The sequence below is a fragment of the Tinamus guttatus genome, unplaced genomic scaffold (assembly GCF_059628265.1).
Source record: "Tinamus guttatus ecotype Peru unplaced genomic scaffold, ASM5962826v1 Tinamus_guttatus_pri_ptg000293l, whole genome shotgun sequence".
Taxonomy (NCBI): domain Eukaryota; kingdom Metazoa; phylum Chordata; class Aves; order Tinamiformes; family Tinamidae; genus Tinamus; species Tinamus guttatus.
This window is the reverse complement of record NW_028288827.1, coordinates 224694-246953: the sequence shown is the minus strand read 5'-3', so window position 1 is coordinate 246953 and position 22260 is coordinate 224694. Positions and strand designations below refer to the sequence as shown.

At 48.8% G+C, this 22260-nt stretch overlaps 2 protein-coding genes and 3 non-coding genes across 5 annotated transcripts; 4 read left to right on the top strand and 1 right to left on the bottom strand.

Moving 5' to 3' along the window:
- Window positions 1-1350: 1350 nt before the first annotated feature.
- Window positions 1351-9531, bottom strand: LIPG (lipase G, endothelial type). The gene is made up of 10 exons (XM_088527888.1): window positions 9453-9531; window positions 9152-9339; window positions 8273-8452; window positions 7690-7801; window positions 6601-6825; window positions 5924-6166; window positions 5189-5309; window positions 4447-4665; window positions 3554-3646; window positions 1351-2299 (listed from the first exon to the last, which is right to left on the bottom strand). The coding sequence occupies exons 1-10, from the start codon at window positions 9529-9531 to the stop codon at window positions 2278-2280; spliced, it is 1482 nt and encodes a 493-aa protein (XP_088384014.1). The 3' UTR covers window positions 1351-2277.
- Window positions 9532-18815: 9284 nt separating this feature from the next.
- LOC148594121 (small nucleolar RNA SNORD58) lies at window positions 18816-18882 on the top strand. The gene has a single exon (XR_015913564.1). It is a non-coding gene; the product is annotated as a small nucleolar RNA SNORD58 (small nucleolar RNA).
- A 62-nt stretch (window positions 18883-18944) lies between these two features.
- On the top strand, window positions 18945-22193 carry RPL17 (ribosomal protein L17). Its single transcript, XM_010217757.2, has 6 exons — window positions 18945-19033; window positions 19120-19160; window positions 20212-20346; window positions 20764-20862; window positions 21356-21547; window positions 22101-22193. Exons 1-6 carry the CDS (start codon window positions 18994-18996, stop codon window positions 22146-22148), a joined length of 555 nt encoding a protein of 184 aa, XP_010216059.1. The 5' UTR covers window positions 18945-18993; the 3' UTR covers window positions 22149-22193.
- Window positions 20630-20696, top strand: LOC148594120 (small nucleolar RNA SNORD58). The gene has a single exon (XR_015913562.1). It is a non-coding gene; the product is annotated as a small nucleolar RNA SNORD58 (small nucleolar RNA).
- On the top strand, window positions 21649-21716 carry LOC148594119 (small nucleolar RNA SNORD58). The gene has a single exon (XR_015913563.1). It is a non-coding gene; the product is annotated as a small nucleolar RNA SNORD58 (small nucleolar RNA).
- Window positions 22194-22260: the final 67 nt, after the last annotated feature.

The window sequence follows — 22260 nt, the reverse complement described above, 5'->3', positions numbered from 1 at the left end:
TTCTTGCAGGAAAAGGTTAATGAAGTAATGTGATGCAAATCTCTCACAGCTCAGGGGTATTTATTCTGTTTGCAAAGTCCTTCTGCCACTGGATGGGTGCCACCAGCTTGTCACAGATAGGACCCCTCTCCTGCTGATACGCCTTAGAGGTGACAGTGTGGCTGCTGCAGGGGTAGTGAAACTGGGAAAGACTGAGCCACTGCTCAGCTTCTGGCAAGTTCTCTCAAAGTAGCCTCCCTTGGGCTAACCCTGGAAGTCAGGGCAAGGTTAAAGACTTCAGAAAAGTGACAGTCTAGGGATAGGGGGAAAAAAAAAGAAAAAAAGAAAAAGAAAAAACCACACACACACACACACACACACACACAGACAAAAGCCCACATTAATGCAGGAAGTCTATGCACTAGGGGAAAGCAGGGGCAGTCAGTCCCAACTTGTTGGGCTAGCCTGCCAAAACAGCAGCAGCATCCAGCACCTTACCCTACACCTCAGGTAGCCAAGGTGACAGCCACATCCAGCAAGGAGCACTAAAGGCCATAAGCAGCAGCGTGATGAGGTGGCTTCTCATCTCCTTCAGCATTAAGTGAGGGCAGAGCAAGCCCATCCAGATCCCACCATCAAGAAGGTTGGAAAGAGCTCACCAGCTAAGGGCACCTACTGCTCTGTAGTCTCCCCAACGCTGCTCCTCCTCCATGTCCCTTCCTCTGCAGGCTGCAGACCAGCAGAAAGATGACAGGGGCATACAGTGCTGTTCTGACACAGGATAGCATATATCTTAACAACAAGACTTAACTGATTCTCACAAAGCGCTTTATTTTCCATCTTCAAGCTTACAAAAACTTACTCAAAACTGTTTCAAACTTTACATATGTACAGCATGAGAAATAAATAATATTTTAAGTCATAGAAAAACCACAATATACAAAATAAGGCTTTGAAACAACTTTACCCATGGCACGGTGACAAGTCACAGATACTTACCAAAGGCTTATTGAAGCCTTTGCATAAAACCATTTAAAATATCCAAATGTGCTTGCTTTGCCTGGATTGAAGTTCTCCAAAAAACCTCAGACAACCAGAGGCATCAAACGACTTTCTAGGTCTTCAGAGCTCAGTCCATGTATGTGGCAGCACCACAGCTTGAGATTGCCTTTCCATACAGCAAAGTTCAAGTGCAGTCTCAGTTGTTATGCCAAGTATCCCTCTTCCCACCCCAAAAAAAAAGAGCTAGTTCACCTCCAACAAGCTCCTATTTGCTGTAGCAGCCAGGACAGCTGCTGAGCATATCCCCAACTCCAAAAAAGCCAAGTTCATGGGTAATCCAGCTAGGACATTGCAGCAATGAGGGTGGACGGTTGTCTGTTTGGCTCAGTTAAATACTTTGCCTAAAATAAGGTCTTAACTATGCTCTGATACTGCAGCAGCATTGGAGCAGAGGCAAACACGTTCTCAGTAGTGAAGAGGACCAATGCAACATTCTCCCAAAACAGGACAGCTCATTACCTTCCTCCACAGTCAGTAGATGGGCAGCTGCCTTAATAAAAAGTTTAAAAAGCTTAACAGAAAGCTCTGTCTGTAGTAACACACATGCTTGGTTCAGACATCCACTGGGGCAGCTGCCAGCACCATCAGTTGGTAGCTGGATCTTGCTTTGCCCTAGATACAGGGAGAATGGAGCTCCTCCACAAGGTGACCTATAGAGATTTGAGTATCAGCCAGATACAGTAACTGATTTTTAGGATAAGCAAAGGACAGCTTGAAGATAAGTGACATTGTGCTTATTCTATCCCCTAAAGATACTCCCCCCAAAACTTATTATGCTTGGTGGTCTTATCTTCCCATAGCCCTTAGTGCTATTGGATTCAGTTACCCCTATGGTAGACACTATGTCATTCTTGGCAGCTCTGTCACCTGCAGTTTGACAGTCAGCTAACATGGTTGTCTTCTCAGCTCTGCCAGCAGGCAGGCCAGTAGATCATTGCTGAGGTCTAGATCTGTGAAAGGTTTCATTTGCAGTTCTGCTTAAGGAAATGCAGAGTGCAAAAGATCAAGAGAAGGTTAAATGCACAAACCAGGCTCCCTAGAAAAGGGGAATGTGGTTTCAGTTATTCGAGGTCTAGGACCACAGTCCTTCTGTTTCTTGTATCCGTTCCAAGGTGTTTGGTCCTGAAGAGCTAGCTGTTTTAAGTGCTACCAAGACGAGTTTTTGCCAGAGTATCACCCCACATGTGTGGTCTTCATGCATCTAGGCTATTCAATTGTAAGATTTCAGGGAAGTCCTCAGAGCAAGTTTGAGGAAGGCCTAAGAAAAGTAGAGAGAAAAAACACCTGGTTAAACACAGAGCAACAAATAAATCATAAAAATGCTAGAATATTAGAAACAGGTTTTGGCAGTCCAGGTTAATATTTTATTCTGTCAAAAAAAGCACTTTGCCCAATAGCTACTCAGCGGGAATGGAGCAGACCTAGCACACAAGCAGGCAGATAGCTGCGAATAGAAAATACAGGTCTGACAAGAGTCTGCCTGTGCAGAGCTGTTCAAGGGTATATAGATGTTTACAGACAGTCCCCAGGCAGGGAACTATAATCTCTCAGGGACTTGGCAGGAACAGACCGTCCAGCAGCAGTCATCGCTCATGGGCTCGGGGAGGAAGGACCATTTCCTGGAAATCCAGCTGCTTGGAGCTCTGCTGTGCCTCCCGTGAAAGCCACATTGCATCAGCGAGCAGGAAGGGTACATCTGCCAGCAATTTGTTTAATGGGTATTACAAGAAGCATATCAAAACAGCCTTTTATTTTACCTGCAGGAGCATTTGCTTGATCTTTCACTGCTTGCAGCAGAGCGGCAGATTTTTTTGCAGAGGGTTCTCATTCATTAGGTTGTTTGCTACTATACATGAAACAGCCTGCTAGTTTCTGCCAAGACTGGAACAGTATCAGCTCACGTGTGAGCAGAATTCTGCTTTCCAAGAAGGTTGTGCAAAAACGACTTCCATGGGGCTTTCCTAACCTAAGGAGCACTTGATTAGGAGCTCCAAAGCCTCAAGTACACAAACTGAGATTTAAGAGAGGCCAAGAAGCTGGGACTAGTCTGAAGGCAACTGCCATCCAGCCAAAACAACAAGGACACATCTGAAGCATTGTTCAGGGCATGTTGAAGCAAACAATCTGGCCATGCTGGGGCCAGCCTCAAAATTTAAGGACTGATGCTAGGTGTCTGGAAGAGCATCCCGGAGGCAAACAGGACTAGCACGCCCTGCTGAGGGGCCTCCAACTATCTTTCCCCTCTTGCAAGAATCTTGAGTTGGGGCAGCACCAAAAGACACAAGGAGTCAAACTGAGACCAGAAATGAGCAGTGTCTAATTATCTATTGCTAGTTAATTCTCATGCATGTATTAAGTCTTTCATTAAATCTAACAGCTGGGAATTAGGTTTGCATTTATCCACTTTTGTTAGGGAAGGAGGAAAAAAAATAAATAAATAAAAGGGAGGTTAATAATCTAAAGGCTCTACTCATGCATCAGACAGGATTTCTCCAGGCTAGTTTTCCCCTACCTTTTTTGCCAGTCATTTGCACATTTCACAAACCAGAGTTCTTTACCAGGAGATATTCTGGTCAGCTGGGAATCCTCCACACAGAAAGCAAACCTAGAGGAAGAAACAGTTCAAGAAAGTTACCTCTTGTCTGCACAAATAGCAGTTGTAATCCATATGCTATGTTCATTCTAGGATGAGTTGTATTGTTTGACACTTCTGCAGGAAGTATCTTGACACACCGCTACTGTGCTGAGTAGCTGTTGCAACATTTTCTTTCTTGGTGTCATGTTTTACATGGGAACCTTTACTTCTACTTCCCTTGTGTTTCACGGATTTCAGAAAAATGGGTGTAGACTCTCTCTTACACGAGGCCTCTACTTGTTGGTTGCCAATGAGCAACCTCACCTTGCTCAGCTGTTGGATATCTCAGAAGGAGCAACATAGCATTTGAGTTGTTCGTACTACCATGTTGCTGCTTGCGTAGTTTATTGATCCAGCTCATTCTGCCAAGTCAATGCAATGACACATGTAACAAAAATAGCCACGCTAGCATGTGCTTTAGTATTTATTCTTGGCACTTGTTATTTTAACTCTTCAGGTAGCCTCTATATCGTCTTAAAACAGAAGAATTCAATCCGTATGGGCAAGAGTGTTATCATATTTAAATAAAACAGAGCATGTCAGATGTGAGTTTTAAGCAAAGCTAGATTTCTATTTCTATTCTATAACCTCATATTGAAACTTCTCATGTAACCCATGCTCCTGCCCCATAATGGCAGGGATAATGCTGAATATGAAAAAGACTGTTCATGCCACCAAGCAAGGTCAAAACCCCAACAGCACTTTTCTTGTTGAATTCTGAACATAGCTCCCTGCTGAAGCTTCACCCACATCTTAGCACAGCCACTTACCTCTGCTGTGTTTCCCCAGACTTCACCCGTATACGTCTGATGTGCAGTTCCTGGGTTGACTTTGCAGGCCGATACCAGTAACTCTTGAGCTCTTTCCACAGATCGTACCAAGACTGAGAAGTTCCCTCCCAGGTGAGCTTTATTTTTAGGAGCTCACCCATGTCCTCTTCAGTGTAGACCAGGAAGGTGTTGGTGGCATTAAGGCCAATTTGCTCAAGCCTGGAAGATAAGCAGAGACTCAACCTTTCTTCCTTATGGAAGAGTGCCAGGAGGGCTGTCATTCACAAGGCTTTAGAGATAGCCTTTTGCAGCTTATCAAGTGCTTTTTGTTTAACTGTCAACAGTTAATTACTGAATAGCTTTAAACCAGCTATCAAAACTCACTTTTTTAATAGGAGGCATTAATTACTTGACTCAGACAGCCTTCCATAGTTTAAAGGTGAATTTCAGACCTTATTTCTTCTGGGACAGGGTAAAAAGACAGCCACACCTCCCTCCAGAGATAGAGGTACTTTCAGACCATACCCAAATGGGGGAGGAATCATAAAACTTCAACAATGAGCCATGAAGGCTAATGTGTAGAGGACCTGTTTCCTTTCACAGAAAGACATTATAAGTTATTTGACAAAAAGTTTTTGAATTACAATAAAGTGAGGCTGTTAGTGTCAATGACTTGGGTTGCCTTGCACTTGTCTAGTCCCAGTTATTTTCTTAAGGGAGCACAATAGGTCAGTTTACTTACATTTCTAAAGAGAGGGGTTCGGAGTCTCCATTAGTGCCATGAAGGGTGACTGAGAAGGTGGGATCAGCTGCTCCCAAGGTTTTATAGCTGAAGACATGCATTTTCATCTGATAATGGTAGACTGCAAGGAGGCAAGAACAACAGATGGAGGCAAGTTTGCAAAGAGCCAGCATTGTTAAGCATAGCTCTTTATTAAATAGGGCATTGACAGGTAAAAGTTAAACCCTTTCTAAATGAGTCTCTGATCATACAGATGTCTATATCAAGACATCATGCATCTTTTTTTCCTGCTCTGCCTCTGATTACAAAGTTGACATTTTCCAGGTGGAAACAGGATCAGGGATAGAAACAGATGGAGTTACAGGACTTTTGTCCACATTGGGGAGGGCTCTCCAAGCCTCACACCACACTAAGGTGGAGATGGGCTTGCAAGCAGGCACCATGTAAGCCATAGACCTGCTTTGGAGATGGTGTGTCCTTGCAGCCAGAGCCCTTGTTATGCTACATAGAGGAAGGAAGCTCAGTGATGCTGCAGAGCAGGAATGGGGCCTGGTAACAGCAACAGGCTCTACTGCCTTGCTTGGAGGTGATACTACCCTTCCACATCTACATTCATGTCAGTTGTCTCTTGGTAAGGCTCACCCCACTCAGATCAAATGATCTCTAATCTAGATACTCTTTTTTTAAAAAAAAAAAAAAAAAAAAAAAAAAAAAAAAAAAAAGAGAAAAGCATACCTTTGAACGGCATGTCAGCTCTTGTCTTTAAGTACATCTTGCTGTTTCTTTTGTTCTTGGTTTTCCTGGCATTGTAGCCAATGCCACTGCAGCGGTTCTTCCGGCAGCTCAGGCAAATTCCCTTCTTGAAGCGACCGGAATCAGTACATTGGAATGCAAAGCTTTGCTTATCTTGGTTCACAAGGGAGTCCACAAAGAGGTGCACAGACCGCTCGTGCTCACATTTAACAACTTCTCCAATAGCTAGGATTTGCAAGGGATATATTTTGTTTAAGCATTTGTCATCTCAGCAGCCGTAAGATACAGTGAGCTGAGCCTTTTGGAGCCAGCAGGAGTCGAGTTTGGCTAAACTTGACATTTTTCAAACAGTAGCAATTCAAAAGGGTTAGTGCAAGACACTTCAGCACTTAGTCTCTATCATGAAGTCAGCTTTAAAGAGGATTCCAGAGCCAGCATGAGAAGGCCAGAGGTTTTGATGAGGTGTTAGGAGGAAAACAGGCTACTTCAGAATTAAAAACAGATCTAGTTTCTAGCGGCTATCTCCAGTAGAACAGGCAGTTTAGAAGGAAAAGTAGTTTTCTCTGCTCTCATAAATGGGATCATTCCCCAACACCAACCCTGGTCTATGCACAAGAAGTCTACAGTGACCAGAGGCAAAACACATAGCGAGAACTTACTCCCATAGGCAATTGCTCCTAAGACGTCGCTCAGTCCGCAGCCAGGCTGGAAGTCTCCCCCATTGGGGTAGATGTCAACATGACCCACAGGCATCTGGATCCCAATGCTGACGCCCAGTGTTTCCCGAGTGTAGGTGTGCAGGACGTCCACGAAGCTAGCATCATCAGGGGACAGGCGCTTGCTGGGGTCCACCCCTTCAAACATGGGGCCAGCTGGATCCAAGCCTAGGGGCAGCACAGAGGACACCAGTAAGAACTTGGGTCATGTCATCCACAACAGGTGCTAGGAGCCCTCCATACCCACACGCTACACAGACATTCCCTGCCTCGTTGTGGGTGCCATCCCCACATGTCTTCACCACGGACTCACTAAAGGAGACAAGGATGATGCCTGCTGACACTAAATGTGCAACACATCCCAGTATTGGCAGTGCTCTGCTCAGTCTCTGAAGTGGTGGCTTCTGGTTGTGTGCTGGAAGCAACACATCTGAGACACTTCCAAAGGTGGCAGATGACTGAACACTAGAAGTCTAGCACTGCGAAAACTGCTAGCAGCCAGGGCCACTTTGGAGAAGATGTTTGGTCTACTTTCAGAGTAGAGTTCCTGCTTCTGAGAGCACGATGGAGCTTTGCCTTTAAATTAACCTCAGCCCGACTGAGGACCTGAAATTGGGCACCTTAGCAGTTAGGTAGAGAAAAAGCTAAGTGATTGGAACAGTCACCGTTTTCCAGAATCTTCAGAATCTGAGGCACTCTACTCAACATATCTTCTGATAAAAGAGAGGATTTTGGCCAAACACCCCATGGGACAAACTATACTCAATAGCTATCACTTCCATTAATCTGAGTTATATGGAAACAGTGTTTTCCTCAAATGAGACCTTGGTGGGAAGACTTTTGCATTAGCATCCAAACCTACTTAAGACTAGGTTGTCCTCAGATTTGGTATCCTACCTCAAGGATATCTGCTCTCACGTGGAGAGCAAGAATGCCGTGACACAAGGATGCTGGAAACAAGTCTCCTTGGAAAACATCTCAGCAGGACAACTCTGCTAAAAGGCAGGAGACCACTAAAAAAAAACCACTTACCTGTAATTCTGCCTATTGTCCCCTGGACATGATTGCCAGCAAAGCCAGCAACATGGGCCCCAAGGCTGTATCCAATCAAATGAACATTTTGAAGTTGGAAGAGTGGGTTCTCCTGTAAGGAAAAACAAATAGATGTTTTTAGAACATCTGCCCAGCTCCTATCTCCAGGACTCTGAGGTTCTGTTCTAGGACTAGATAGGAGGGAACAGGAGACATGTTGCTTTTTTTTCCCCTCTTTCTTTTTTTTTTCTCTCCCTGCATGTTTTCTCAAGACACATGCATAATGCCTGTTTGCATGGCACTTTTTTTTTGCTCAGTTGTAGCATCCAGCTTTCAACCCCAACTAGGATATTCCACCCCTCTCACCAAAGGGACGCCAACACCGAATGCCCAGCTCCCACGCTGGCACCCCCAAGCCAAGCTGAGGAGATGCAAGAGACTGATCTCCTCCCCTCCCTTAGCCAGGGAGGCCCGAGGCCTCGGGGTTTAGGATTACACCTATGCCTTTGCATTAGGGGTGGCGCATGTTCTGCTCCCTTGTGCAACCGCTTTCATTGCCCATTGCACTGGAGGCAGATTTTACCTGCAACCAGTTCAGCAGTTGGGCTATGCTTTTCCCCACCACCTGCGTGTTGTTCACAGCATCCGTGTAGAGCTGGTGGGCAAGGGGCAGCCAGTCCACCACCACCACGTTCGCGTCCTTCTCCCGCTCGCGGAGGGCCGAGACCAGGCTGCCCAGCCACGTTTCAAACATGCCGCTCATCTGTGGAGAGACCCAAGCGTTAATTTGCCCCGTTGCTGCACATCCACAGGGCTGCCCTCGGGTGTTCGTTTGCAGCTTACACTTTTACTATACGCTTCTCTGAAGCTTCTTCACACTGCACTAATGGTGTAAGAAAAACAGGTTTTGACAGACAGGGAGCAAGTAGCTTTGTTGCCTTTTAAGGGCAAAGGGAGAGGCGCTGCTACCTGCAAGCCTTATCGCCCCATCCTTGAGAGTTTCAGGATTTCTGAAGCATTGCAAAATTATTTTCCAGGCCTGGCACTTCAGTTTGCATAAGCACAGGCAGAGCCGATAAGTCCACTAATGCCCCACACGCCGTTACATAAGGCACAGGAGAAGAGAGATAGACAAACTGTCCACCCTGTGTTTCTTTAGAGGGGAGCCTGCACCGCAAGAGTGAGGACTCTGTGCACGTGGCTGGGGTTACAACGAGCTGGAGAGTTGTTAAGTAAAGCATCATCAGAGCAGTTAGTTGTGTTTTCAGGAAGACTGCAAAAGTTACATTTAGAAGGCTTATATTAGTGGCACAAAGGCATCCTGAAAGGCTGCAAACGAACAGGGTGATTTCCCAGCATTTTAAGCAGGAGCGATGCTGCAGCACTCGCAACGGGAACGCCGCCCCGCGCGCCCGGGATGCTCCGCACGGACAGCGCAGCTCAGCGGCTCCTCCGAACTCACCGTCCAGCCGTGGATGATGAAGAAGGTCTTGGCGGTGGCGTTGAAGCCGCAGAGCTGCAGGCCGCCGTGCTGGCCCACGGCGAGCTCGCAGCCGTCGTCCTCGGCATCGGGCGACGAGCGCAGGTTGAACCTGACGCGGGGCACGGCTGGCGGGTCCCGGCTTCCCCGCGGCGGCGCCAGCGTCGTGCCTGCAAGCGCGGGTGTCAGAGGGGAACTGGGGACACCAACGCTTGTCCCAGCCCCGCGGCCCCCTCCCACTCCAACCCGAGGCACCTGCAGCGCCCCGCGCGCCTGCACCCACCTTCCCGCAGGTGCGGAGCGGCGCCGGCCGCCGCGCGGCAGGTGAGGGCGGCGCAGAGCAGCAGGACGAGCGCGCCCATGGCGCCGGGGGGCGGCGGGGACGGGCCCGGGGCGGCGGGGACGGGCTCGGGGCGGCGGGGACGCGGGTGGCGGGGACGCGGGCGCGCGGGCGCGCGCTTTAAGGGCGAGCGCGCGGGGGGCGGCGCGCGGGTCCCCGTCCCCCCCGCGGGGCCGGCGGCGCGCGGCGCTCCCATTGGTCACACCCTCCCGTGACGTCAGAGCAGGAGCGGGGCGGGGGGAAAAGTTCTCAATGGAGGGCGCGAGGCGGGGGGGGGAGGGGGGAGCGTGCGGGAATGGGGCCATGAGGAGCGCGGGGAGGTCGGGATGGGCGAGGAGATGCGGGGAGATCCTCCCCTCCCCCGGCTTCCTTAGGGGAGTCCTGGTGCCCCACGGGGCGGGCGAATGGAAAAATGGGGAAAAAAGGGGGAAAAAAATTAAAAAGGACCAGTCTTGAAATTACAGGCGTTTTAAAGGGAAATGATAGGGAAAAAATGTGCTGCAGAGGGGCTCTGCTTCTGCGCTACACCCGTGCCGGGAGATGGAAGGAGGAAGGAGCTGAGAGCGGCAGGGTTGGTTAAGGAGCAGCAAAGTGCTTCAAGTGGGCACACTGTGTAAATGCACCGCCTTGCGCAAGTACCGCACCGAGAGCGTGTTTATGGTGTGCCCCAAAGCTCCGTTCTGCTCCCAGGGCTCCGGGTGCAAAATTGGGCAGGTTTCATTCATATGAGCAGCGTGTCCTGGCAGCAAAAATTGGCCTTTAACTCTTCCGCCTTCAAAAACGGAAAACTGACACTGTCTTTCCCTGCTCAAACTGCAGCAAGGAGCGTGGACACACCATGCTCCAGCAGAGCCAGGCGCCGTGGAGCCAGGGACCCAGCCCAACCAAGGAGACCTCGAGGCTCCCACACTGAGGCCAAAGGCCCTGGGGCAGTCCATGCACCAAAAGGAAGATGTTGGGGTTGGGCGGGAGTTATCCACACTTCTCCCTCTGTGGATGTGCCCCTGGATAGGATCCCTTTGCCCACAGCAGCCCCCTTTCTGGCTTCCCCTAAGGTGATTTCTTCAACAGCGCCACTCAATTCCAACATCCCCATGCGGTTTCCAGGTAGGAAAAAGGAATGGAGAGGAAATAAACGGGAGCTGGAGTAGCGGCTCGTCCCCGGTGCGGAATCCTGCTGCGGATGCCACAGATTGCGGCTGCCTATTTACGGCCGAGCCCGCAGAGCCACGTGGGGCCTCCCGTCCCGTGGCAAATCCGCTGGCATCTGGCCCCGGGGTTATTAGGGAGCACATGGTCGGCAGCGCGGAGCGCTCGCGGGCACCCGGCGCCTCCAGGAGCAAATCCCTGCATTCCTGCAAGGCGCTAATTCCCCGGGGCTGTCGGCTGCCGGTACCTGCCTCTGGGCACCACTGTCCCCCCAGTTGGGCCACACTCCCTGTTAAAGGCAAGAGGCTGCTGCTTTAAACCACAAGCATGTGGTTTATGCACCGTCTCCTGCATTTTGGAGAAAGCGGTGACAATTTGGGGAACAAGCGACACAGGTCGATGCTGCACATCAGCTGGATCAGGGTATTGCTGACTGTGCAGCATCCAGCTTTTCATCCACCTTCTCCTTTCCAACTGTGCCCTTCCTAGATCCAAGCAGGGCAATGCTACCTGCCAGCTCATACACCAGCTTTTCTGACACCGGCCCTAACAGTCTTTTTATTTTTCCCCCACTTGCTCAGTTTTCCATCATCTCACGCAGGCTGATTCCTCAGCATCCCAAGCAAAGCTGAGGAAACCCATCCCGTGCATCAGCTCCGGGTTTGCGTCCAAGCGGGAAGGAACGAGGACGTCTCTGGGAGCGCTGCTCCCCAACGGGGCTCTGGTTCCCCCTCTGGCCATTTATTCCTAATTGCTGAACTTCCCCGTTTATTGCATTGCTCGACCGTGTGGATCTTATTAGGAAGAGGCAGTTGCTCTGCCATTAATTAGGGAAAGCTCGGGGCACTGCTTTGCTTTTGCCTTCCCGCCCGCGATGTCCAGGCGACACCGATGTTCGCGCCAGCAGCTCCCGCTCCGAGGATGGACAGATCCTACAGCAGCTCTTTCCTCACTGTGGAGCATCGCAGGGCTCCGAGGTGACTCCGGGCAGTTGGGGCCGCCACGAGTGGCAGAGAAGGACACGCGCTGGGGACTCCCTGGCTCTGCTGGGGGGAAATCCGCGGATGCCACCAGCTGCAGCCTTGCCCTGCCGGCGTCTGATCCCCGTGAGCGCCAGCATGTGACTGGGCCGTGCGCTGGGGAGGACGGTGCTGGAAAAGCGGTGCGGGGAGGCTGGGTGGGATTAGGGAGGATGGGCTGATGTGGAGAGGTTCGAAGGAGGGGACTCGTGTCACTGCGATAGCGCCGGTCGGGCGGCTGGGCAGTTTGGAGGGGGAGATGAAAAAGCAAGGGGGGAGGGATGACCTCTGAGGTGAGGCTTAGGATCAAAGGGACAGACTGTGTACTTCAGAAAGGAAAACGCTGTAATCCCAGAGCAGCCCTTGGTTTCCCTGGAGGAGAACAGGCTTCACTGCGGTCAATCAGCAGGCCCAGGGAGCTGTTGAACAAGTGCAGCCACAGAAAGACAGAGCAGATGATAACAGAGACAGGAGAAGCCTTCTTGGGTCCATTTCGGTTAGGGTGTATGGGGTGATGAAGCTCAAGGATGCGTTGCATGATGTGGGGCGCACTTGGCTTTGGAGGACGTGTTGACTAGGAGCCACAGCTGGTAGGCACCTCTGGAGATCATCTGCTCCAATGGGGTCCCGTGGAGCACGGGGCCCAGACCATCTCCAGTTGGGTTTTGAACATCTCCAGTGACGGAGACTCCTCAGCCGCTCTGGGAAACCTGTTTGAGTGTCCAACCACCTTCACAGTAAAAGATTTTTTTGTGCGTGTTTAAATGAAATCACCTGTATTTCAATTTGTGCCCAAATCGTGGGCACAATCTTTGGGCATTTTTGGTACCTTTAACCGAAATAACATTTAGAGCAGTTAATCCAGACAGATTAAATCAATACAAGCCAAGTACTTAATTTATCCCTAATAGTGTTTATTACATCTTACTCACATGTTTTTATTAGCTTGCTATCTTACCGCTGTGATTGGCCAATCCATATCTGGCAATTAAAGCCATGAACGAGCAGTCCTAGACTCAGATGACCTGCGTAAATGGTTTGCTAGCAGGGAATACACTGAATCAATACAAGCTACAAGGTTATTAAGCACACAGAAGGTTTATTTAACCAGTGATTCCCTCCCTGGGCGTGCAGGGGGTGGATGAACCCATTGCTGTTGGATGGTATGCCAAAATTGTAGGGTCCTGTCAAAGAATCAGCCGTATTTTAGGGGAACTCCCACGGAATCAAAAGCATTCTCTTTGTGTATATACATATATATATATATATTTATATATATATACACAGTTAAGTAAGAAACTTTTGGCTGCCTATGGAAGCATCTGCTCTCTTTAAAGTCCTAGGAGTTTATAATCTAGCCATTCAAGAAACCAGGACAGAGCTACTTGGAGTGAAGTCCTCAAGCGTCCTGCTCACCTTGGTGACTCCACGTCCTGGAAATGTTGCACATCCTTCTGCAGGGCCTCAGATGGGCTGCCACGGCTCCATGCCCGGGCTAGCCGATTCGAGGATATCCCTGTAGAGAGGCATAGCTAGAGAGCCACGTGCCCAAGCGCCTTGCTGATGGCAGGAGGACACCGCTGACAACGGGAGCTGGCGGTGCCTCTGGAGAAGCAGCATGTATGGCAGGAGGATGAGGAGTTGGGGAGCTGTCTGAAGGCTGCAAGGTCTCCCATCTCCAGGACTCAGGCACTGTGGGATAGATTCCAATTTAAAACAAACAGTGGGTGCTATCATCTTCAAGTTTTTCTGTGTAATCATTAAAAAGAGCCGCCCATTCATACACAGTTTGGTGAATGACAGTTGATATCCCCACATAACCCCTAGACTTCAAAACCTGGGGCTGTAAGATAAAAAAGTCAGAATTGCCTCCTTTTCCTGAGCACGGAACAGATCACTGCAGCAAAACCTCACAGAAGAGCAGACATGGTGTATTTTAACACCAGAGCTCGGCTGGCCCAATGAGCCCCAACAGACCTATCTGCCACAGGCAGTGTGGAGCCACCGTTGCTCCAGCTGCCCCTCCGGTGGATGTCACTGCCTATGGGACAACATGTCCATCCATCAGCTGCCCAAGCTGCTCAAAAGCAGCTCAGAGCTGCTCAAGCTCAAAGCCAAGAAGCGAGGGCTCAAAGCAAAATATCATCTGCTAAAGCAGGCGGCAGAGGACTAGGCTCGTGTTGGCTTCTGTCATGTTTCTGGCCAGGAAGGAGGGTGGCTATCAGAGGAGTTGACTTTGACGCTTAGGATGACATTCTGTTTGCTGATTCTTTATCAGTAGGACTGATAAAGCTGCTTGTTTATTTGCAGCTAAATCCATAAGAGGATTTACGTGATATCCCATGTTTGGGATCTCCCAGGGCAGTTGGAGCGTGCAGCCCCCGTGCTCCTCTTGCTTGTCCACCTCAGCCAGGAGCACCTCCATGGAGAGGCACAGAGTAAACCATGGCTGGTCACCACGCAGCAGATGAGCTGCAGCAGGAAGGACGGGAAGAGCGTGCTGCAGAAAAGCCTCCGGAATCGTGGTCAGGATGTGGCTTCGAAAGCTCTCGAAGGAAATGGAAAGTGGGTCTGCCACATCCTGGCAGCACGCTGCGGCCATTGCGTTAAGATGGGCAATGCCACTTTTTGCGGCCGCGTCGTGGGAGAAAGTAAAAGTCACCAGTGCCCTTTGGGACAGAGGCCTTCCCAGGAGGCTGCTCCAGAGGGAGCACCCAAAGGACAAAGCAGCAGCGTGGTTCAGGTCTGAACATGGTTGGAGGTTCACCCAAAACGCCCGCCGAGCTCCCTGGAGCCAGGCGTTCCCTCGGCACAGGCAGAGCTGGGCTGAATCAGCAGGGCTGGGTGGTGGCATGGGCAGGAGTGCGGACAGACGGCAGCGGGGGAGTTTAAGGTAAAATCCCACGGAGTTGAGATTCCAGTAGGATAAGGAGGCACCTGTTTCCTATGCGGGCATCATTTGGGGGTTAGGCACTTAAATTTTCTGCCTAGGATCCAAATGCTTCTTTGGAGCCAGCTCACGTAAGCTAAATACCCAAGGCAGCTGGTGCATCGGGGCAATCATCTGGGTAAACCTCAATTTACTCACACACTCACACACTCTCTGCTGCCTCGGCCCTGATCTTGGCGCTAGATCTTAAACTAGATGTTAAACTCCCCAACGGGGATGAAAACACGCGTCTCGTTCCCAGACACCGAGCTCGCTGCGCCCGCAGCCCTCCTACCCTGCACGTCCATCGCTGCAGCTCCTCAAGGCTCATCCGCAACGGCTAATGCTTGTCAAGGAAATAGAAAACCTAAGTGACACACAAAAAAGACATTTTCTTTTCATTCAGTTGATAGACAATGACCCGGTGATGATTCCCGCAAATACTTATGCTTAATAGCTGTTTTTCTCTGAGTGTCTTGTTGCTTCCATGCTCTGTAGCTAAGAAAAAGCTGCATTTTAAGGTGCTTCCCAGGGAAATGCTGGTTTACTGCCCTGTGAGTACATGCAAGTGAGGAGCAGAGAGGAGAAATCAGGAAGGGAAGACGGAATTCTGATGGGTTGCCAGGGGAGATGCTCATGGTGTGGGTGGTGCTGGAGGCCCTCAAAGAGTGTTTACTGGTTTTAACTTATTAACATTTGGAAACGTGACTGTTCTCACTTCACAGAGGAGGAAACTAAAGCAGGAAGAAACCCAAAGGATGTTTTCAAATACATATCCAAAATCTTTTCCTTAAAAATGTATTCTTCCTTGTAGTCATGAGTACCAGAGGGGACATTTTTCCATTTATTTTTCTCAAGTAATGCTTGGCATGGGAGGGCTTCTGTGTGTGTATCCTGACAGTACAGACCCTTCTTCACATTGCTGCTGTGACAGTTAAGTGCTCTGACAGGGCCCTGGGTACCGAGCAGCTTCTAATCCCATGGAGGATGATGGAAGGTGGAAGCGCTAACTGGTGAAAATGGACCTTGAATATCTCAATTTAAGCAGCCACAAGCAAAAGCTAGCGTGCGTTCCTGAGAACATGGGAACCGATTTCTTTTTCATAGGAATTTCATTTTCAAAGTGAAAAATAGTATTCTCCTGCAACCCAACAGTGCTCCAGGGTTTCACTTTGGGATCAGTGCTTGCTTTGGGATCAGTGCTTGCAGTGCTTATTTGGAGACTTTGCAGAAAACTTCTCTTTGGAATCAAAGCAAAAGGCACCTTTTCAGACAGCTGGATGGAGCTGCAGTCAAAATCAGTCCTCTGCAGGTTCCAGCCACATAAATATTTGCGATAGTCCAAATATTTTCCTTTTACCATCACAGTGAAATAATGGCCTCAAAGCTTTGGGTTTTTTCAGTCCTAAACAAGAAATCTGAAAATAGCCTTGTGGCCAGAGCATTTATGTGGGCAGTGAAACCTTGCTTATTTAAACCCGCAGCTGAAACCCAACCTCTCTCATGCTAAGGACTTGGCTGCCAAAATCCTGGTCTTTCACGAAGATCCCATTTTGACAGCTTTTCCTGATGAATGTTTTGCTGTAGCTGGATACCACTTCCAAGGAATGCTTCAGTTTTACTAAACTGCTGTCCTGTTAAATTTCCCAAGCAGCTCTAGTTTCAAATAGTCTAAAATGGAAAATATTGTCTACAAATATGCATCTCTTTTGAGTTCTTTCTTTCTTTCTAATAATGCTGCAGTATGTATCAGCTTAAACTCACAAACATGAATTATTTAGGTACAAACTTTCAGTATGCTTCGTTTTCCATCCTACCGCGCTTTCCCTTCTCTCTACTCTCATCCTAAACTGCCATCTAGCTGTAGCTCTTGGACTTGCTCCTTACTCTAGTCCCGGGTACAGAACTAGGATCAATTTGTGATCAGCACTGGCCTTGAACTGAGGGTTAATAAAATTGGCTAGGCCAGGTCTTTGCTCCAGTAATATTAGTCTTTTCCAAATAAAACACGTGTTTTCCCTGCATAGCAAGGAATCCGCCACGGCTGTTTCCTTGTCCACTCCGTTACACATCTGGTGCAAACGTCCTGACGTAAACCACTGACATTCCTTAATCAGCCGCTAGGTTTAATCATATCTGACATTTAGGAGCGATGTCTCCAGCAATGAACAGATCTATTTGGGGATAGTTTGTGCTGTGTCATGACCTCCCCAAGGCCCCTTCTAGACTACGAGCTTTCCGGTTCATCTGTGTTGACTGAAAACCAAGAAAAACCACTCCTTACTCAGCATAGCTGGGAGGCCAAAACCCTGCAACAGGGGCAAGCATGCGAACAGAAGAATGTTCTTGTTGGCTTAGCTGGCATCGTCTGAGGAGAATGTCGAGAAAAGGCACCCTTGTTCTTCGCATCCGCGCTCCGGCGAGGACAATAACAGCGGCCTGTTTGCAGGGTTTTTGCAGGGTGCACGAGCACACGAATCCCAGCATGTTCTCAAGCTGACCTAACACCTGCCCGGTATGCGTGTTCCTGTGGGAAACCCATGGACAAGTCATATAGGCTTGCATTTCCTAGAGGCCAGGGGCTCTATTGAACTGTGCCTTGTGTCATAGAGACAAAAACAGGCTTCGAAAAATCATCTCTTGCTCCTCTTCCACAACTTATTTTATGTGAATAAGATCCAAAGTCCAGAAATCTGTTGTACGCATCTGAGCGGCATCTAGTAGAACAGTTATTATCAGTAGATAATGCTCCACTGTGTGGTAAATTTAACCTTTTCCACTGGTATAAAAAGGATCGTTATTAAAACTGCTGATTTTACATTCATGAGGCGCCTTGCACTCCACATGGTGCTGAAGAGGACACAGGATACCCGTGAATTGCCTGGATACCTGGGAAGAGCAGCACAGATATCTCGCTGTGTTAAATATGCCTTCTGCAAAAGGAAACATGTACCTACCAACTGTGCAGCCATGGGGCAGGTGGATGCCAAGTGCAAAGGGAGGTGGAAGGCACCAAGCGATGCCAAAGGCAAGAGCCCATCCTTTAGAAATACAAGGAGCAATCCACAAGCCTGGAAGCTGCTGTTGAAGGTGTGTTCTCCATCATGAGGCTCACTGTCCTCCCAGGCCGCCACGGCAGAGCTGCAGCTCAAATCCCCTAACCCAGAGCACCGCAAGTGGTTTCAGAGAGCTGCAAGTATCTCTAGCCAAGAGCTGTACAGGTGACCTATGTGTATAATATTTATGGCACCTACTTATACAATACTCATGATGTTCCTGGGAGGCATCAGGCTTGCCCAGACCATGCAGTGCAGGGCAGGGTTTGTCACAGGATGGAGAATGAGCACGGAGGCAGAAAGCCTTTCTGCAACAACCCACCAAACAGGGCACCGCAGCTTTGTCCCAACACACTGCACTGAGATGAAGAGCCCCCCTCAAAACCGTGCCACCCTCGAGGATGCAAACGTGAACAAGGCCCTTCCCGCGCCGCACCAGCTCCCGGGAGCGAAAAGGCTGAGGAGCTTCCAGCAGAGCCATCCAGGGGCGCAGAAGGGACCGCAGAGGCCGCAGCCGCCCGCACCGCGGGCAAGATCCCCCGGCAGCACCACAACCCACCCGCGCCTCCTCCTCAGGCGGCGGCGCCATTTTGAGGGGCGGCACCTTGGCCGCGGGGCGGGCGACAGCAGCGCACAGGCGCGGGCCTGCCGCTCCCAGGCGCGGACACACACGCGTACATACACCGGCACACGCATATGCTCACAAACGCGTTTTATTTTTATTATTTTTACATCCTCTGGGCATGCCGAGAGCCGCCATGCCCCCCCCCCCCCAACTCCGCCCTCCTTCCTCCGCCCCTTCCCGCTCCCCGCCAAGTCTCGCGGCGTCTCGCGAGAGCGCGCGGTCCCATCCGCCTCCCGGCAGCCCCTGCGCTTCCTCTTCCCTGCCGCGGCCCTGAGGTGAGGGTGCCATGGCGGGCGCGGCCCCCGGCGCGGGCCCCATCCGCGCTCCATCCGCCTTCCCGCTGCGCCATCCCGCCGCGGCCGCGCCGGGGAGGCGGCCAGCGGCCCTCCCGCCAGGCCGCCGCGCCGGCCGCCATCGGTATTTGCGGGGATGGCGCTGGGGAAGGGCGGACAGGGACGGAGATGGCGGCGGCCGCGGCGGGGGCGGGGGTGGGGGGGGAGGTTGTTGACGTGAGGGCCCGGGCAGGGGCCGCGGTGATGACGCTCTTAGGACACCTTTGGATTTAATCGTGAAAATAAAGCGGTTTCTGAGCAGCCCCTTCCCTCGGTCATCTGCAGGAGCAGGCATATTGGCAGCTTTAAATGTGCGTGTCAGGCGTTTAAAACGCGTTTTCCTTTGCTGTTTTCCCACAGTGGAACCCTCGAAAATGGTCCGCTACTCCCTGGACCCGGAGAACCCGACGAAATGTGAGTCGCTTCACATGCCTCCTGGGGGGAGTCTTAACGGAGCCATTGGGGCTCTCGATTAAAACGTTTGTGTTTTCCTTTCACAGCATGCAAGTCACGGGGCTCCAACCTGCGGGTCCATTTCAAGGTAGGCGGCTTGTGCATAATAGAAAAAGCAATTGCAGTTTGTAAAAGGAATGGCCCTTTTCTTGCCTGTGTCAGTTACTGAAGGGTGGTGGCAAAGGATACAGCTTAGACTTGTTTAAGCTGCTTGTAAGGTGTTTATTCACAGGAATAAGTTAAACAAAAAAGAAGGCTCCTAAGAAGCTTATTGTCCAATAAAATGCAGTAGAGAGTAAAATGCTGCAGTTGATTACAGTGGTTGCAGCAGTAAGAATTGGCGTAGCATCTGATTAGTGATGTGTTTCATCTGTCTTATTTTTTGTTTTTGGTTGTTTGGAAGGATCTTCCTGCTAATGTGATTGTACTGCTGCACAAGAAGTGTGGCTGTGTTCTGCAGGAAAGCTGCATAAGAGTAATTACATTTCTTTAAAAAGCACTTAGTTGCAATGGTGAATTTAGGGCATTTTGGGGTTAATGACACAAATCTGGGTTCAGAACAGATACTCTTTTGCAAAGCAATATATATAGTATGGATGAAAAGACTCTTAAGATGTTTGATTTATTTTCGTTTATCTCTTTATTGTGTTCAAACATGATGAAAGTTACTCTTTGAGTTTGCATTTAGCATGCTGTTCTGAGCAGTGTTAACCTAGCTCCTGGTTTTACTTTACAAGCTGTTCCCTTCTCCCTCTTCATAATTGAGTCACATAGATTTGAATCAATGTAGCTTGTTTGTTTTCCTCTTGCTTCCTGTGAGGGACTATGTGAGATATTTTAGAAGGAATTTATCTTTCAGTCCCTGGGGCTTTGGATTAATGGATAAAGAGGACCTATTGTAAGTGAGAATGTGTTTTAAAGGGACCTGGGTTTAGTTTTGCTGTCTGGAATGATCTAACTGTTAAAACAACAACAAAAACATGTCAGGGTAACAAAATCAGTAATAATGGAAGTCATACAAAGATAGAGAGGTAGGTAGGGGCAAAAAACAGATTTGTTTTTGCAAATTCGCTTTTGCTTACAGTATTAATTTGGAAAGAATTGTTGAGAGAAGCTTTTCTTTTACTTTTTTTGGTTAGAACACACGTGAGACTGCGCAGGCCATCAAGGGCATGCACATCCGCAAGGCCACCAAGTACCTGAAGGACGTGACGCTGAAGAAGCAGTGTGTTCCCTTCCGCCGCTACAACGGTGGAGTTGGTAGATGTGCCCAGGTGAGATCTGGGTGAAAATGGGGGAAGGAAGGATGCTTGGGTGTGATTGATTAAAGAAAGAAAAAGCAGAGCTGAGACTGTACTAGGAATGTTCTGTCAGTGCTGGTGAAACGTAAGGAGAATCTCTCAAGTTTCTGTGTAAAAAAACATGAAACACTGCAGCATGACAGGTTGCAGTTTTATGTGAAAAGCATTAGGTAGTAGTTTAAGTTGATGATTTTGATATGTCAGTTGCAAAGGGATATTTATGTTTTTGCATAATAAGTTGAATTGCTGATTTTGATTGCTGTGATGACTTTCTTAGGACACCTTTGAATTAAACGTGAAAAGAATTTTGTTTTCTGAGCAATCTCAGCAAAAGGGGATGCAATAGTTAATGTTGTAGCCAAGATAAAAACAAAACTCTTCTTGTTCCAGGCCAAGCAGTGGGGCTGGACACAGGGACGCTGGCCCAAGAAAAGTGCAGAGTTCTTGCTGCATATGCTCAAAAATGCGGAGAGCAATGCTGAGCTCAAGGTAGGTTAACTAGGCAGTAGTAAATGAAGATTTTGCATGTGCTTCTCTGTCATCAGTCCTGGAGGCAGTGGCTCAAAAATCAAAGGCCAGACGGGGCCTGAAGCTCCGAATGGTGTAGTCAGTCAGAAGATTTGGTTTGCTGTATCTGTTCAGATGAGATGATGTGTTCCTCAAGATAAAATATAAGGGCTAACTTCTAATCGATAACTAGGACGTGCATTCTGTATTCATCCGATTGGAGTGTGTGCTAAATCTCTTAAAAAGTACAAAATAAAATATTCTGTATGCCTCTGTTCAATTTATGTCTTTGTCATGTACTCATGTATTCATGCTTCTGCTTAGTGAATGTTTTGTTTCATGATAACTTTCAAATTATACTGTGAGATGTTCGGCGGCAGTGACGGTTGTGGCAAGTTGGTCATTGAAGTTTTTGTTAGAGAATTTTTTTATTTTTAGAAAATAAGTCATGAATCCTCTGCATTTTGTCCCTCAGGGTCTTGATGTGGATTCTCTGGTGATCGAGCACATCCAGGTGAACAAGGCTCCCAAAATGCGCAGGCGAACCTACCGAGCCCATGGTAGGATCAACCCCTACATGAGCTCCCCCTGCCACATTGAGATGATCCTCACCGAGAAGGAGCAGATTGTTCCGAAACCAGAAGAAGAGGTTGCTCAAAAGAAAAAGGTAGGAAGAGGAGTAGTGGGTTTTTTGTGTGTTTTGTTTCTTAAAATATCATTGTCAAGAAACCTGAATTTTAATATTTTGCATTTTTTTAAACAAAGTGGTTGCTATGATGACCATCTTAGGACACCTTTGGAATGCCTGTGAAAAAAAAATCGTATTTCTGAGCAACCTGCCTATCTTGAAAATACAGCTTTGAGAACTTGTCAGTGATAAGTACCGCACAGAGGTCCTGTGCCTGGAATAATTCCTGGGTGTCTGTGCAGGACGGCTCTGTGTGTGGATGATCCACTGGCATGAGAGTCTCGTGTGTTTTTTTTCCCTGTTAGGACATTCCCCGTTCATGCTGCAAAACGTAGGTTCAGATGGACTCTCTGTAGCGGCCTTCGTGTTGGAAGGCGATGGGTTGTTTAGATAACTCTGTTGACAAATTTTAATTTGGTACATTTCACTAAATATAACTTAACCTGTAAACATTACAGTTTGTCCTAGAATTTGTTTGGCAAGGTGCCCTTTTTGCGCATGCAGACTTCCACTGTTGCTTTTTATTTTTCAGATCTCCCAGAAGAAGCTGAAGAAGCAAAAGCTCATGGCGCGGGAGTAAATGCAATATTGCAGATGTACATAAATAAAACAGAAAAAGATTTACGCCGCGGGTGTCTGTGCCTTGTCTTGCTCGCTGGGTCCGCTCGGTTCCATTATTTCAGTGGTGCTTT